At 40.5% G+C, this 14,995-nt stretch overlaps 1 protein-coding gene across 1 annotated transcript; it reads right to left on the bottom strand.

Moving 5' to 3' along the window:
* Nucleotides 1-1,201: 1,201 nt before the first annotated feature.
* On the bottom strand, nt 1,202-13,246 carry LOC121389540. The gene is made up of 2 exons (XM_041521207.1): nt 12,896-13,246; nt 1,202-3,381 (listed from the first exon to the last, which is right to left on the bottom strand). The coding sequence occupies exon 2, from the start codon at nt 3,366-3,368 to the stop codon at nt 2,418-2,420; it is 951 nt and encodes a 316-aa protein (XP_041377141.1). The 5' UTR covers nt 3,369-3,381; nt 12,896-13,246; the 3' UTR covers nt 1,202-2,417.
* Between the last annotated feature and the right edge of the window lie 1,749 nt (nt 13,247-14,995).

The following is a 14,995-nucleotide window of genomic DNA, read 5'->3' on the forward strand; positions in this document are numbered from 1 at the left end:
TGCAGCAAGGGATCTTTTATCTGCACTTTCCCACAGACAGGAAAGCACACACCACAGCCTTTGACCAGTTGTGGTGCGAGCAGTAAAGAACAGCTACCGATGATTAATAAATCAGTGTGCTCTAGTGGTGTCGTTAAAGAAAACTTTAACTGTGCAATAAAATGTTATTTCTTTCTTCTTCTTTTTTCCATACACCCACACCCACAATATTTTCATACCGACCTTGGGGGCGTACAGGTTAAACCACCTGACTTAGGGCCGGTTGGTATTGGGTTCGCACTCTGGTAGCGGTTCCCACCCAATGCGAGGTTTAACGGCGGAGAGATATAAGGCCAATATACCGACGAGCACTAACCATTAATCTCACTGTCCAGAGAGCTAAGATATGCACAGGAAAGCGTGCTTGAACCTTAATTGGATATAAGCACGAAATTAGACTGAAACGAATGAATGAATTATTTTCAGTCCAAGCAAGAACTGGTTCTATTAATAGCAATCTTGATATGAAGGTAGTTTAACCCGATCTAACCTGAACGACAAAGCCTTTGGCATACTGTTTTTCAAAACTGTATTTGTGCACAAAGCAGAGTCCGAAAGACGGTTTGACAAGGTCAATCGCCAGAACGTATACATCGTTCCTACTTTTTCTATAGGAGAACTGCGACTCCTAATAAGGGCTAAAAGTTTGTTTTGTTTAACGACACCACTTAAGCAGACTGATTTATTAATAATCGGCTACTAGAAGTAAAACATTTGGTAATTTTCACATACAGTGTTACAGAGGAAACCCGCTATATTTTTAATAGGGGTTAAACGAATCAAAACCTGCACAACTAACTCTTGTACACACCTATGGAGTGTGAGGCAAGGAACACAGTGAAGAGATTAAGACAGTGATAATATAATTGAATGAAGCAGATCCAGTGTCTTGGTCAAACTGGTTCTTTACCTGGAGGTCCAAGGAAAGGGGAGGCCAAGTGTGTATGTGTGCGCGCGAGTATGTGTTTGCGAGTGCGTGCGTGTGTGCGTGAGTGTGCGTAGGTGTATGTATGTGTATGTATGTGTATGTGTGTGTGTGTGTGTGTGTGTGTGTGTGTGTGTGTGTATATGTGTGTAGGTGTGTTAGTGTGTGTGAGTAAAACACAATATAAGCCAAATGTATTGTCGTTATTTGGAATGAGAATATAACAACCAATGGGTATTATTATGACACATTTAACACAGCGCCAAATGACTTGCATACATATACTACATTGCTATCTCAGTCGATATGACTTGCATACATATACTACATTGCTATCTCAGTCAATATGACTTGCACTTCCACCAACCCCCATCGCCAAACGACCCACACAAAATAAAAGCATCACACACAAAAACATAAAGAAAACAAACAATATCAACCTCTTCGATCCTGCATAATTCCAACACAAATATACTCCCAGCCCCGTGCTTATAAAACGTTTAGAGTCTAGACTCGAGACTCAAATAGAGTCTAAGACTTTAACGTCATGGCAACGCACTATACATTTTATGTATGTGATGTCATTTTAGATTTGAGTCTAGACTCAAGCGTTTTTTAAGCACGGGCACTGACACCTCCAACATTTCCATGAATAGGTCACATTTGGCTCTATGCTTATAAAACGTTAACAGCAATGAAAATGTTCAACATAGTTTTGAGAAAGTCACCAGCCCTGTGCCCTGTGCCAGATAATAATACAGTTGATAATTCCCACTAGCCGAGACAAAAAATTCCAAAGGTGGTGGATGTGTCGAACACTGCCATAAAAAAGATTCCATATAGCAATTCAGACTTCAGTTGTGGACATTGAAATTTTATAACCATGTGTCTCGATACGTCGAAACAGTTAACACACATTCGAATTCACTAAGTGCAACGTAAAAAACAAAAATCACTTTTTAGATTTTTGTTAGGTCTCAATAAAAAGATACCATCTGTCACAAAACTCCATGTTAAATTAAAATTGCCCAACTTCAAAATGAAGATTGCCAATAGAATGGGTTCTCGTTGGCACTAACAACATATATACCATTGCGAACATATATTATATGCATTTGTTTTCACTCCAAAATTGAGAACATTTAGTCTCAGTTGTTTGCTATAAGAGGGCATGTCTGTAGTATTAGTCATAACAGGTGGCACAGGAATCGATTCACACCGGCCGCCTGTTCCGTTGTACACCCATGTCCCAAAACGTCAATGCACAATAGTAAAAAATAGCATGGGCAAAATCCAACCTGAGGGCTAACCAGTGAAAAATACAAATAGTTTAATTCTTCCTCTATTACAAGAAGTGAATATGCGAACCACAACATGTCATATGTCACAATTAGGAACTGTAGTGGACCTGATAAATTAATTCTCACTCGGAAATGAACTGTGTAGTGAGACCTTAATATAACATGTCGTCATCAATTCCAGATACAAACAAAGTCTGTGAACTGAACAGTGAGGTGTCCGGACACGATCCCACTATGAGCGGTTCACTAGAATATATTGTTGACGTCTCAAGAAGAGAAAACCTTCTTTCAGTATCAATGACGTCATCACCCAACCCGTTGCTTGGGTCACCAATGACGTCATCACACAATCTGTTGCTGGGGTCATAACTGATTTCATCATACAATCCCGTGCTAGAACCACCATTGACGTCAGCACGCAACCCGGTAATGTGTCCACCACTGTCGCCAAAAGTATCCTTGGTATGAACTATCGATACCCTGTCCGTTCTGTTTTCGTTCCATGCGCGTTCCCTATTGTTATACATATCGGCGGAAGCGAATCTTCCCAGAGCAGCATTTGGGCGACAGTTGGAGAAATAATCTTCGACGTGGCAACCTTCCAACGCTGTCGACGCGTAGACGTTTTGCATCGTCTTTGGGATGTATCCATACATACTCTCTGATTCCTGACCTGGACTGAGAAATGTGTTCCCGTGTCCATGGAGAGCCGTGAGAATGTCTCTCTTTCGAGGACAATATTCAGAAGAAAATCTCGACGATCCTTCAGAAGATTCATACGAATCACGAAAACCATGTTCCGCCGGAGTTTGGCTGAAGATGTCCTGGACCCTTCTCCGCCTCTTGGGGCCAGAGTTCTTCAGCAGTTTCGTCATCGTGTTTCCGTCGCAATGGCCGTCGCTGTCAAACGAAAACGCGGTGGCGTTGGCCCCGGTGAATTTGACGTCAAACTCACCGGATGGCGTCAGTTGTCTGTATGCGTTGCTGCTGACGTCACTGGCCGAATCGCTGTCCATGAACGACCTCCTCTTCCGCGTCTTGCTGCGTCTTGTGAGACATATCCTTTTCCTTTTCATGCACAGACAACTCCACATGGAAGGCATGGTGGCGCTGCTTCTGGACGATCATAAAAAAGAAAAGAAGGAAAATACTTTTAAAGGTGCATAATCACAGTTGCGTGTGTTTTTTATCGTTAATTTTATTATCGTCGATAATTGATTATCACAAGCATGCATAATATAAAAATACAAATATTACTCTTATGCAAAGAAAATATTTGGGGGATCTTCTGATTATGCGTAAATGGATATGTTTATGTCGCACAGAAGGTAAGTGTTCGTAAATATAACCTAATTATACATTATCCAATCCGTTTTAGGGAGAAAAATTAGAATGCAGACTGATGTAAAAGAAACCTAGGCTTATATATGTGGTCTCAAATAAGCAGAACCTCGATATATTGTCAAATAAAACTTTAAAGAAAAACAAAACACAAAGAAACCCACACACAAACCTGAGACATTTTAATGGAATTTTCTTTTCCACTCTGGTGTTAATTTCCAGCGAATCAACCCTAATACTTCACTATACATCTATGTCTTAAACACAGGAGTGACATGTAGGCCTATGGTCTTACTATACAGATGCCATCTGCCATTGAAATCCATGTCAAAAATTAATCACCCAACTTCAAATGAAGATTGCCAATAGAACGGGTTCTCGTTTTCACTAACAACATACACCATTGCGAATATACATTATATAAGCATTTATTTTTCACTCCAAAATTGACACCATTTCCGTCTCAGTTGTTTGCTATATGACCGCATCTGGCTGTAGTACCGGTCCGAACACACCGGCTATACACTCATGTCCCAAAAAGTCAATGCACAATATTGCAAACTAACATGGGTAAACTCCATCCAGAAGGCTTACCATTGAAAAATTAAAATTGTTTTAATTCTTCCCCAATTACTGGAAGTGAATATTTGAACCACCACATGTCACAATTAGGAACTATAGAGGACAGTGATGAATGGACTGTGACCCGGAAGTGAACTGTGTAGTGACACTTAGACGTCTATGTATCCATTCATAATAAATGATTATAATGTAGTTTGCAATGAACCTGTCTTGACAATAAACAATAAAGGACTATAAATGTTATGTATGAGTTTACTTGACAAACATGAGGGAGTACAATACGTGTGATGGGATCTCAACATTTACTGATGACCAAGGTTATAGACAGGACCATCGAAAACTGATGGGGTCAGACTTAGAAATGGGCATGGTAAGGTATTGTATATATACAACAGGGCAACAAAATATGAATTTATTTGTCGCGGTAAAGGTACACATGCGCGTCATCAAACGTATCACTGGCAGCAAAATGCCAGTTTCCACCTTTCAACCGAACCGTAAGCTAATTTATAATCGGTTTGCGTGAAAATGGAACCGATGAATTGCCGTAACTCTATAATGAATATTGTTAAAACTGATATTAAAACGTGTGTGTGTGTGTGTGTGTGTGTGTGTAAACCATATAATAAAAGTTAAATTACGGACATGGGGTTGGGTGGGAGAACGATTTATCTCAGTCCGTAGAGCGATCGTCTGTGATACCTGGGTCGAAGGATCGACCCCCATAGGTGGTCCTCTTGAGATTTTCCCGTCATAACACCACGACTGGTATTTCAAGGGCCGTGGTATATGCCGTCCTAGCTGTGAGAAAGTGTATTATAAAAGTACCCTTGCTGCTAATGGGAAGATGTAACCGCTTTCTTCTGAAGACTACGTGTCAAAATTACCAAATGTTTGACATCCAATTGCCCAATATTAATAATCAATGTGCTCTGGTGCTTTCGCTCGTTATTAAAGTGTCAGACTACCAACTACCAGCAGAAAGTTGGCCAACTTTGTGCTGTCACGACTTCTACGACTGTCCAGTTGTTAGTCTGAGCACTCTTACAACTCGATTCTCGTCGTGTAACCCATTAGTTGTTAATCTGAGCGCTCTTACAACTCGATTCTCGTCGTGTAACCCATTAGTTGTTAATCTGAGCGCTCTTACAACTCGATTCTCGTCGTGTAACCCATTAGTTGTTAGTCTGAGCGCACCCGTCGTAAGTCGGGACTTACAACGCAACCGTCGAGTTGGTCAACATTCTGCCGACAGTTGGTAGTCTAACACTAGCGTTAGATACGTTTTTAAAAAATCGTAAAAGAAATAGTATCTAACGTATCATACCATCATTTAATATTCTGTATTTAACTTTAAGCAAAAGAGGTTGTAATGTTTTCTTAAAAGGTACCTACAGTATTTCAAAACCACTAATAAGCACTGCTTACATATTTTTTTATCCACTGCTTGACTAATCGAACAGGTGTGCATTTGTATATCGATCACGCGACACATCGCACCTCACGCGAACGCTTAAATCCGCTTTATGTGTCCCACTAAAACTTAGTAATAAAGTATTTAAATGAATATAGGAACATACTAATTTTATTGTTCTATAATTATATTTGTCAGCAGGTGGGTTTTCTAAAGCAATAACACTATATACCTCGTTGAAGCAGCCTCATAAATAGCTAACTAATAATAATATACAGAGAAGTAGATTTAATCTATCGCACGAACAGTTTATTCGTTGGAAGCCAATAACTGTTCATTTACTTACAAAAGGACGTGTGTTCGAGTCTAGTTCAGGTTGGTTCGTTTCACTGCAGACGATCTTTTCAGGGGCGGGACGTAGCCCAGTGGTAAAGCGCTCGTTTGATGCGCGATCGGTTTTAGGATCGATCCCTGTCGGTGGGCCCATTGGGCTATTTCTCGTTCCAGCCAGTGCACCACAACTGGTATATCAAAGGCCATTGCATGTGCTATCCTGTATGTGGGATGGTGCATATAAAAGATCCCTAAGCTTGCTACTAATAGGACAATGTAGCGGGTTTCCTCTCGTAAGACTATATGTCAAAATTGTCATATGTTTGACATCCAATAGCCTATGATTAATAAATCAATGTGCTCTAGTGGTGTCATTCAACCGAACGAACGTTTTGATGGTTATAAACTATACCTCATCTTTTTCTTCTTTTTTGTTTTGTTTTTTTTCTTTGTTAATTTGTGCATGTGTTGGGAGGGGGTTGGGTTTTTGTTGTTTTGCTTAATATATAAATAAAACTGGAATACTCGTCTGCTCATGGATTTTCAAACTATAATTTTGGCTCTTTTTTTTTTATCGTACATACATACAAAATGCATTTTAAACATTTTTAATAGTAGAGAAAGCTTAACAAAAGACTAATCAAAATTAGAGTTAAGTAGGTACATACTAATTCAGAACATGTAACTTGAAATTCTACAAGCAGACGACATGCACCTTTGGATGAATGTTATTATATCTATATTTATATATATTAGGCTAGCCAATGTGCTTACTATGCATATAAATATATAATATTCTTATTATTTCCAAAACATATCCTTTTCTTTTTACCTCAAACTAAACTGGAATTACTGACAAAAAACATGTTTAATGTTTGCTGGCATTAGGTATAGATGGTATTATCAACGGGAAACGACTTGTAGCCTACTGGTTTAACAGGTTACTCATCCTTATTAGTATATCTGACCAGGCGAAAGAAAAAGCAAAGAAGCTACTTAGAACCGATCAGAGGAGGAAAAAAAAAAAAAAAAATGTTTTATTTAACGACGCACTCAACACATTTTATGTACGGTTATATGGCGTCAGACTTATGGTTAAGGACCACACAGATTTTGAGAGAAAACCCGCTGTCGCCACTACATGGGCTACTCTTTTCGATTAGCAGCAAGGGATCTTTTATTTGCGCTTCCCACAGGCAGGATAGCACAAACCATGGCCTTTGTTGAACCAGTTATGGATCACTGGTCGGTGCAAGTGGTTTACACCTACCCACTGAGCCTTGCGGAGCACTCAATCAGGGTTTGGAGTCGGAATCTGGATTAAAAATCCCATGCCTCAACTGGGATCCGAACCCAGTACCTACCAGCCTGTAGACCGATGGCCTAATCAGAGGAGGAAGAACTGTTGTTGTTTGTTGTTGTTGTTTCTGGGGATTTATTTTATTTATATATATATATATATATATATATATATATATATATATATATCTATATATATTTTTTTTTTTTTTTTTTCTTTTTTTTGGTGGGGGGGGGGGGGTGGTAACGATGCACTCAGCACATTTCAATTACGGCAATATGGTGTCGGACGCATGTGTAGGGGCTACACGGATATTTTGATAATGAGAGAAGAAACTCGCAGCCGCCACCCCAAGGGGGTACTCTTTTTGATTTAGCAGCAAGGGATCTTTTATATGTACTATCATACAAACAGGATAATACATTTCAAGGCCTTAAGTTTTGTTAATATTGTAATACCAGTTGTGGAGCACTGGCTGGAACGTAGAACCAGTTATAATTTTGCTATATGATTTATTTTAAGTCCCTTTTGATAGTTTTGATATTATGATGCTGTCTAAAAACGTTTAACCACTTATAAATCAAAGCTATATGTTATGTGCAGTGTGCAGTAGTGTCGAATTCCTGCTATATATTATATAGCTGCTCTTGATTGGCTTTTCAAATAATTTTCTTACACACCCGTTGGTGAGAACGTCATGCATTATTTTTCGTAGCACACGGCTGTTTACACACGTACATGTGTTAACAATTTTCAAGACATACGACTGGCTGCTCTGACGTATAGTTAACCTGTCAATCATGGGTCTGTGACGCGAAAGTTAGCTACAAGTGCAACGAGTGTAAATAACTTTTAGTCAAAAAAGATGTTAAAATTTGCTTAAAACCTGCTTTTTGAGGATATTAAAGAAATAGAATAATACATTCCAGTGGTGGATCCAGAAAATTCATTTGGGGGGGGGGTGGCATGAGGCGGAATGCCAATGGAACTTTGGGGGAGGTTTGAGGGGATCGTAAACAAAATGAAAATTAATATATAATAAAATTATAACTGTCGCAAAATTTAGGGTGGGTGGGGGGCGGGTCACTCCCCCCCCCCCCCTTAGATCCGCCTCTGCATTCGTGTCCGTTAGATACCATTTATATCACAACTCGTTGTATAAAAACTTATCAAACTCGCTTTCGCTCGCTAGATACATTTTAAAACAACTCATGTATTATTCTCTATTTTTAATGTGGATACATTTCCAAATTTAAGCTTTTAAATAATGTACATACTTGTTTGTTTAAAAATCATATAATAGTATGTTATGCGTTTAGGTGTCGACTCGAAGTCGTTATTCCAAGGCCCGTGCTTATAAAACTTTTAGAGTTCAGACTCAATCTCTAATGACGTCACACACATACAATTTGTATGGCGTTGTCATGACATTATTGTCTCAGACTCTTATTAGAGTCACGAGTCTAGACTCTAAAATCTTATAAGCACCAGGTCAGAGGCCTAATTCACTCAACTCTCGCAACTTTGCGTCCTCACACTGTGCAATGCAAAACGACTTGCAAGGAGGATGCGATATTGCCAAATGCAAGACTCAGACTACCAACTGGCAACACAAAGTTAGCCAACTTTATGCTATCACGACTTCTACGACTGTCCAGTTGCTAGTCTGAGCGCTCTTACAACTCGATTCTCGTCCTATAACCCATCAGTAACTCTAAGCGCACCCGTCGTAAGTCAGGAATTGAGGGAAATTACAACGTAACCATCGAGTTGGTCAAATTTGTGGTGACAGTTGACAGTCTGAACCTAGAATAAGAGAGCTTTGTGAATGCACTAAACTCTCGCAACATACGATTTCATAGTGCGATGTAAAACGACTTGCAAAGGTGATACGAATGAACATTTGTTGTTGGCCTGGTAGGGGCCATGTATTGTTTTAGCAGTAATCTCAGAATGCTTGTTGGATTTAGTTGGAATCAGAACTTCTTCTTCTTCTTTAAGATATTTTCCTGCTTATATCCAATTAAGGTTCAAGCACGCTGTCCTGGGCACACACACACACACACACACACACACACACACACACGCACACACACACACACCTTACTATCAGTCAGCTATTTGGGCAATCTGTCCAGGACAGTGGGTTAGCTGAAAGAGAAAAAAGAGGGTGTAGTGGTCTTACACCTACCCACTGGGTCGTTAAAACTAGCTCTTGGTGGGATCTGGTATCGGGCTGCGAACCCAGTATCTACCAGCCTTATGTCCGATGTCTTAACCACGACACCCCCGATGCCGGTAATCTGAACTGATTTCAGTGTTAGTCTATGCAATATTCAAAGGGAGCCAACTCCTATAATTAAGGTGTTAAAACAAGGCTAATTCCTGCATCTAGAACCGAGTGTCATGCCATGTCGTGTGTTGCTGGTCTACTGAGGTGTAATACGAGTTGCTTCCCTTTTCTGACCCTTCGAAGTAAAGGGAGGTAATATTTAAACTCCGGGTGGAGAGCTTATTATACCCTTTATTTTTCGGCCGACCGTTAAAAAAAAAAAAAAAAAAAGCGCCCAAATTCCTTCATTAAATGTGTGCAATCTTTCTCTTTGGTTTAATCCTACGGGACTTTCAAAATTCCATAGCACCAAAACTAACCCCGCCCGCTATCGACCCCGGTCGGGCTGCTGGTGCTCTCTTGCACCTGCCAGTGCGAGCATTCCCCTCTCTTACCCACCCCAACTCCGTTCCTGTCCTGAACAGAGGGGCCGAGCAAGGCCGACACCTGTGTCCATGACAGGCGTACGCTACAACAGCTTGTTCTGAATGTGCACGTAAAACCCTCTGACCTGACCAAATTTAAGCTTTTTCGTTTTTTTCGGTTTAATATCTACGTAGTAAATGTTTGTATGCTCAGCTATTGTTGCCTAATTGTGGCAGCTACTATAGGCGACAGTCTGGGGTTTTTCGGTTTCATATCTACGTAGTAAACGTTTGCATGCTCAGCTATTGTTGCCTAATTGTGGCAGCTACTATAGGCGACAGTCTGGTTTTTTCTGTTAGACTGTGGGGGTAGCATAGATGCAAATCTGAATAATTTTATTTCATTCGCTCAGCTCCTATAACCAATATCCTTCAAGAATTGTTATCAATAATATGCTAATGTGAAATACGGTAAGCCTTTTCAGTACATACTCATTCAACCGTATAGTTATAAAGACCATTCCGATCTATGCAATAAAATATCTTGTGTGTACATATCTGTGTGTATTTGTATGTAGGCATATAGGCTTACATATATATGTAAGCGTGTATGTGCGTGCGTGCGTGTGTGTGTATTTGACTATAAATATCTGATGTGGGTGGGTGTTAGTAATTTTTGGCATGCCTCCATCAGATAACTGTTCAAGCACGCCTGTCGTGGGCACAACCTCTGACTTCGCCAGTGTGTCTGTATGTTTGTGAATGTGTCTGTCTGTCTGTCTTTCTGTGTGGTCAGCATAATCCTACCTGAAGACTTCACAGTAATTCCTATTGTAAGGGGGCGGGACATAGCCCAGTGGTAAAGCGCTCGCTCGATGCGCGGTCGGTCTGGGATCGATCCCCGTCGGTGGGCACATTGGGCTATTTCTCGTTCCAGCCAGAGCACCACGACTGGCATATCAAAGGCCGTGGTATGTACTACCCTATCTGTGGGATGGTGCATATAAAAGATCCCTTGCTGCCAATCGAAAAGAGTAGCCCATGAAATGGCGACAGCGGGTTTCCTCTCTCAATATCTGTGTGGTCCTTAACCATATGTTTGACGCCATATAACCGTAAATAAAATGAGTTGAGTGCGTCGTTAAATAAACCATTTCCTTCCTTCTTTAATTCTTATTCTAAGATTAACCGCAAATAGTAAACCTATTCAACGACTTGCATATGCTACCAGTAACAAAACGCTACGTCTAACAGATTACCTAATTCAACAGAGAACGGTTAGCATGTTTCCTTTCATTGTTGACAGAGGACGCAGTCAGCTGGACACGTTCTGTGACCCGCACACCTCGTTTAGAAAGTAGTTAGTATACACGCATTGTGTGGCCCGTACACCTCGACTAGAAACTAGTATACACACATTCTCATAAACACAACACCCCCCGGAGCTAACACTAGACTTGTCATTCATTTTCATTTCAACTTAGTTTCAAGGTTCAAGCACGCTGTCCTGGGCACACACCCCAGCTAGCTGGACTGTCTGTCCAGGACAGTGGGTTAGTTGTTAGTTGGTTAGTGAGAGAGAAGAGGGTGTAGTGGCCGTACACCTACCCAACGAGCCCTTTAGAACTCACTCTGGGTTGGAGCAGGTAGCAGGCTGCGAACCCTGTACCTACCAGTCTGTATACCGATGGCCGGTACGAGACTGTCAAAACATTTCGGTATCCATGTGTACACCGCTATAAACACCCTTGACCTTCCTACAGAGGGAGATAAAAAAAGCTTAAAGGTTTAGTAACAGTACCTGTATGTCACGTTTCTTTTTCCTTCGCGGCAAAATAATAATACAAAATGAATCTTTCTTGAAGTCACTTTCCGACTACACAACAATGACTGTCTCCCGAGGGAATAGAGGGTTAAGACGTTCACCACTGTGGGGGGTCTCCCCGCCCCACAAAAGAATGTGGGTTCGTTAGATTCTGTGTTCGCGAAATAATCAAATAACAATGGAGCGACACACTTGGCTGGGTGTAGGACACGGTGACGTCAGAGAGAGAACAAATAGAGATTAACACCTAGAAACTTTTCAAACAGGTTGACAGGATCCTTTTATTTCTGGGTGTTATACAAACACATAACTCAGCAATCAAAATAGATGTTGATATAAAACTACTGGCATTGAAAGTAATATATATATATATATATATATATATATATATATATATATATATATATATATATATATATATATATATATACACACACAAACACACACACACACACACACACACACACATTCAATTCAGAATAATATATGCATATAGATAGAGGCATAAGCGTACGAGACAGGTGGGCAGTGGGTGCAGGGGGGGGGGGGGCAAATGACCCCTAGCGCTGGAGCAAATCCTCAAATTCGGGTAAAACGATAGAGATATTCGGGCAAAATGTACTAATCTGATACCTTTTTACCATATATTTTCATCATTCAACCCGCAAAATCAGTTGCAATCCATGGGAAAATGCGTAGTGATTCGTTTATAACCCTATATAGCTGCTTTGCAGTAATGTTAATAAAATAAATGTTGTTACCCAGATTTGGGCATTTTTGTATAATTCTCCTCCCCCTTACAAAAATGGGAGCCCGTACGCCGATAGGTAGATAGATAGATAGATAAACATACATACATATATACATAAACATATACATATACATAACTATATGTACAGGTGCATATGCATGGGCATGTGCATGTACATATAAAACATGCATGCATACGCAAGCACACACAGAGGTTAGAAACACTTTTTGTTCAAAATAAAATGAATTTTAAGTTACAGTATTAGCCCCCACACCTCCCCATGTGTGTCTCCCCCCCCCCCCCCCCCCCCCATGTGAACAGTTCTGGCCCAGCCCTAAGATAAAATTAATACACAGTCATATTGACAACCAAACAGTAAATAAATACCTGTGTCTTTTGGAAGCTTTCCTGTATGTCCAGCACTTGGTAAGTTAGTTGCTTGGATTTTTTTTCTCTCAAAACCCAAAATGGACGACAGCATAAATTAACACCTGTACGCTTGAGGCGAGACCTCATTTAGACCGCACGACTCCAAACAGATCAGTATCTTCATGTACATGTAGGTGGAAAAAAAATGAGAGACATCCAAAACATTGCCTCAAAACACTTTGACGTGAATAGTTTCGGGTAGCAGATAAAACATAATACTCCATACGGTGTTGGCGACACGACCGAATAACAATGACAGAAATACTAGTAACGGGGAGAACAAAAACACACACAAAAACCACTGCCTAGATGTTCAGTAAAACGAAATCACAGCCCAAGGCATGTTTGGTTGACTTCAGTCCGAGAAAATGATCAGTTGGAGAGATACCCTGTCAAACATTTGTCGAAGTACAAATCTAAATGAGGTTCTGACAGCTCAAGCGTGACTGGATCTGATACTAGCACACACAACGACCCGCGGATTGCCCAAACACACGACATAATTAAAACGGTGGTCGCTATACGTTCTAACGGCCATGGTCAAAGGGATCTGAAAAAAGCAAACAGAAGACGTCGTTATCCGTATTAGACTTCACCACATTCCGATGGGCAGTGCTGACAGGTCGCATGAGACAGCAAACATCGCCTCCAGGTGGTATAGTGGTCGGGTCATTGGTCTTAAGGCTGAAAGGTTACTGGGTTCGCAGCCCGGTTGAACCCAGATCGAGTTTTGTGTATGTAGCCGAGTTTTATCTGTATACAAAGGTTGCATCAAATATTGTATTGCGTTGCATTCTATGGTCCCCAGCCCCGTGCTCAACACCACCATTTGATTATATTTGGAACAACCCTAAACCGCAGTTCTGTAAAGAAGAAAATAGGCACCGGCCTTGGTTGTGTCGTGGTTAAGCTATCGGACATAAGGCTGGTAGGTACAGGGTTCGCAGCCCGGTACCGGCTCCCACCCAGAATGAGTTTTAACTACCCAATATGGGTAGGTGTAAGACCACTACACCCTCTTCTCTCTCACTAACCACTAACAACTAACCCATTCTCCTGGACACACAGCCCAGATACCTGAGGTATGTGCCCAGGACAGCGTGCTTGAACCTTAATTGGATACAAGCACGGAAATAAGTTGAAATGAAATGAAAATAGGCGATTCAATGTTGTTAAATTAAAGCCCAGGTATTCAATCCCAATAAGTTATTAATGGCATCACAATCGCCAGCCATAACGTAAAGTACGGTATTCAAAGATTGTGCAACAACTGTCATATAGATCAAAACACATCTCACCATAAAACTCACACCGGAAACTAAGGGTGGGCGGTATTATTATTCAAACGGTAAACAAGCATTCTGAGAGTACTGCTAAAGCAATACATGTCCTGTATCGGGGCCATTAAATTTTTGTACCTCCTAAATTCAAGAGCCATAACTCTGTAAAAAATGGGTAAATTGCCAAAAAAGTTAAACTTGATCTGTAACAGAGCATAATAAAGCTATACACAAAATGTCAGCTGGATATCTTCCGGAAAACACATTTTCGTAACTCTGTCAAACATAGGTAAAACGTCATGAAAGTCAAACTCGATCTGTAACAATAAATGATAAAGCTATATACAAAATTTCAGCTCAATATATCGAAGCATTGTGAAAAATAATATCCGAAAAACTATATATGGGACAGACGGACGGACGGACAAACAGAGAGAGACAGAGACAGAGAGAGAGAGAGAGAGAGAGAGAGAGAGAGAGAGAGAGAGAGAGAGAGAGAGAGAGAGAGAGAGAGAGAGAGAGAGAGAGAGAGAGAGAGACCTGCATACAGACAGACAGATATGAAACTTAAATCGACTAATACTACGATATGAAACACCCTACTTAGGGATGCGCGATATTATTGGTATACCGATATATTATTATTATAACGATAAATCATCCGTATTGCGATATCATGACAACGCCATACAAATTGCATGCGTGTGACGTCTTTTGAGATTGAGTCTGGACGGGTCCTGGTCTTTTAATATCGCAAAATGCATTTTTAATCTTTTTA

Source organism: Gigantopelta aegis, chromosome 14, assembly GCF_016097555.1.
Source record: "Gigantopelta aegis isolate Gae_Host chromosome 14, Gae_host_genome, whole genome shotgun sequence".
In the NCBI taxonomy this organism is placed as follows: domain Eukaryota; kingdom Metazoa; phylum Mollusca; class Gastropoda; order Neomphalida; family Peltospiridae; genus Gigantopelta; species Gigantopelta aegis.

Coding starts and splice junctions, on each gene's coding strand:
- LOC121389540 (XM_041521207.1), bottom strand. CDS start 3,368: ATGCCTTCCATGTGGAGTTGTCTGTGCATGAAAAGGAAAAGGATATGT.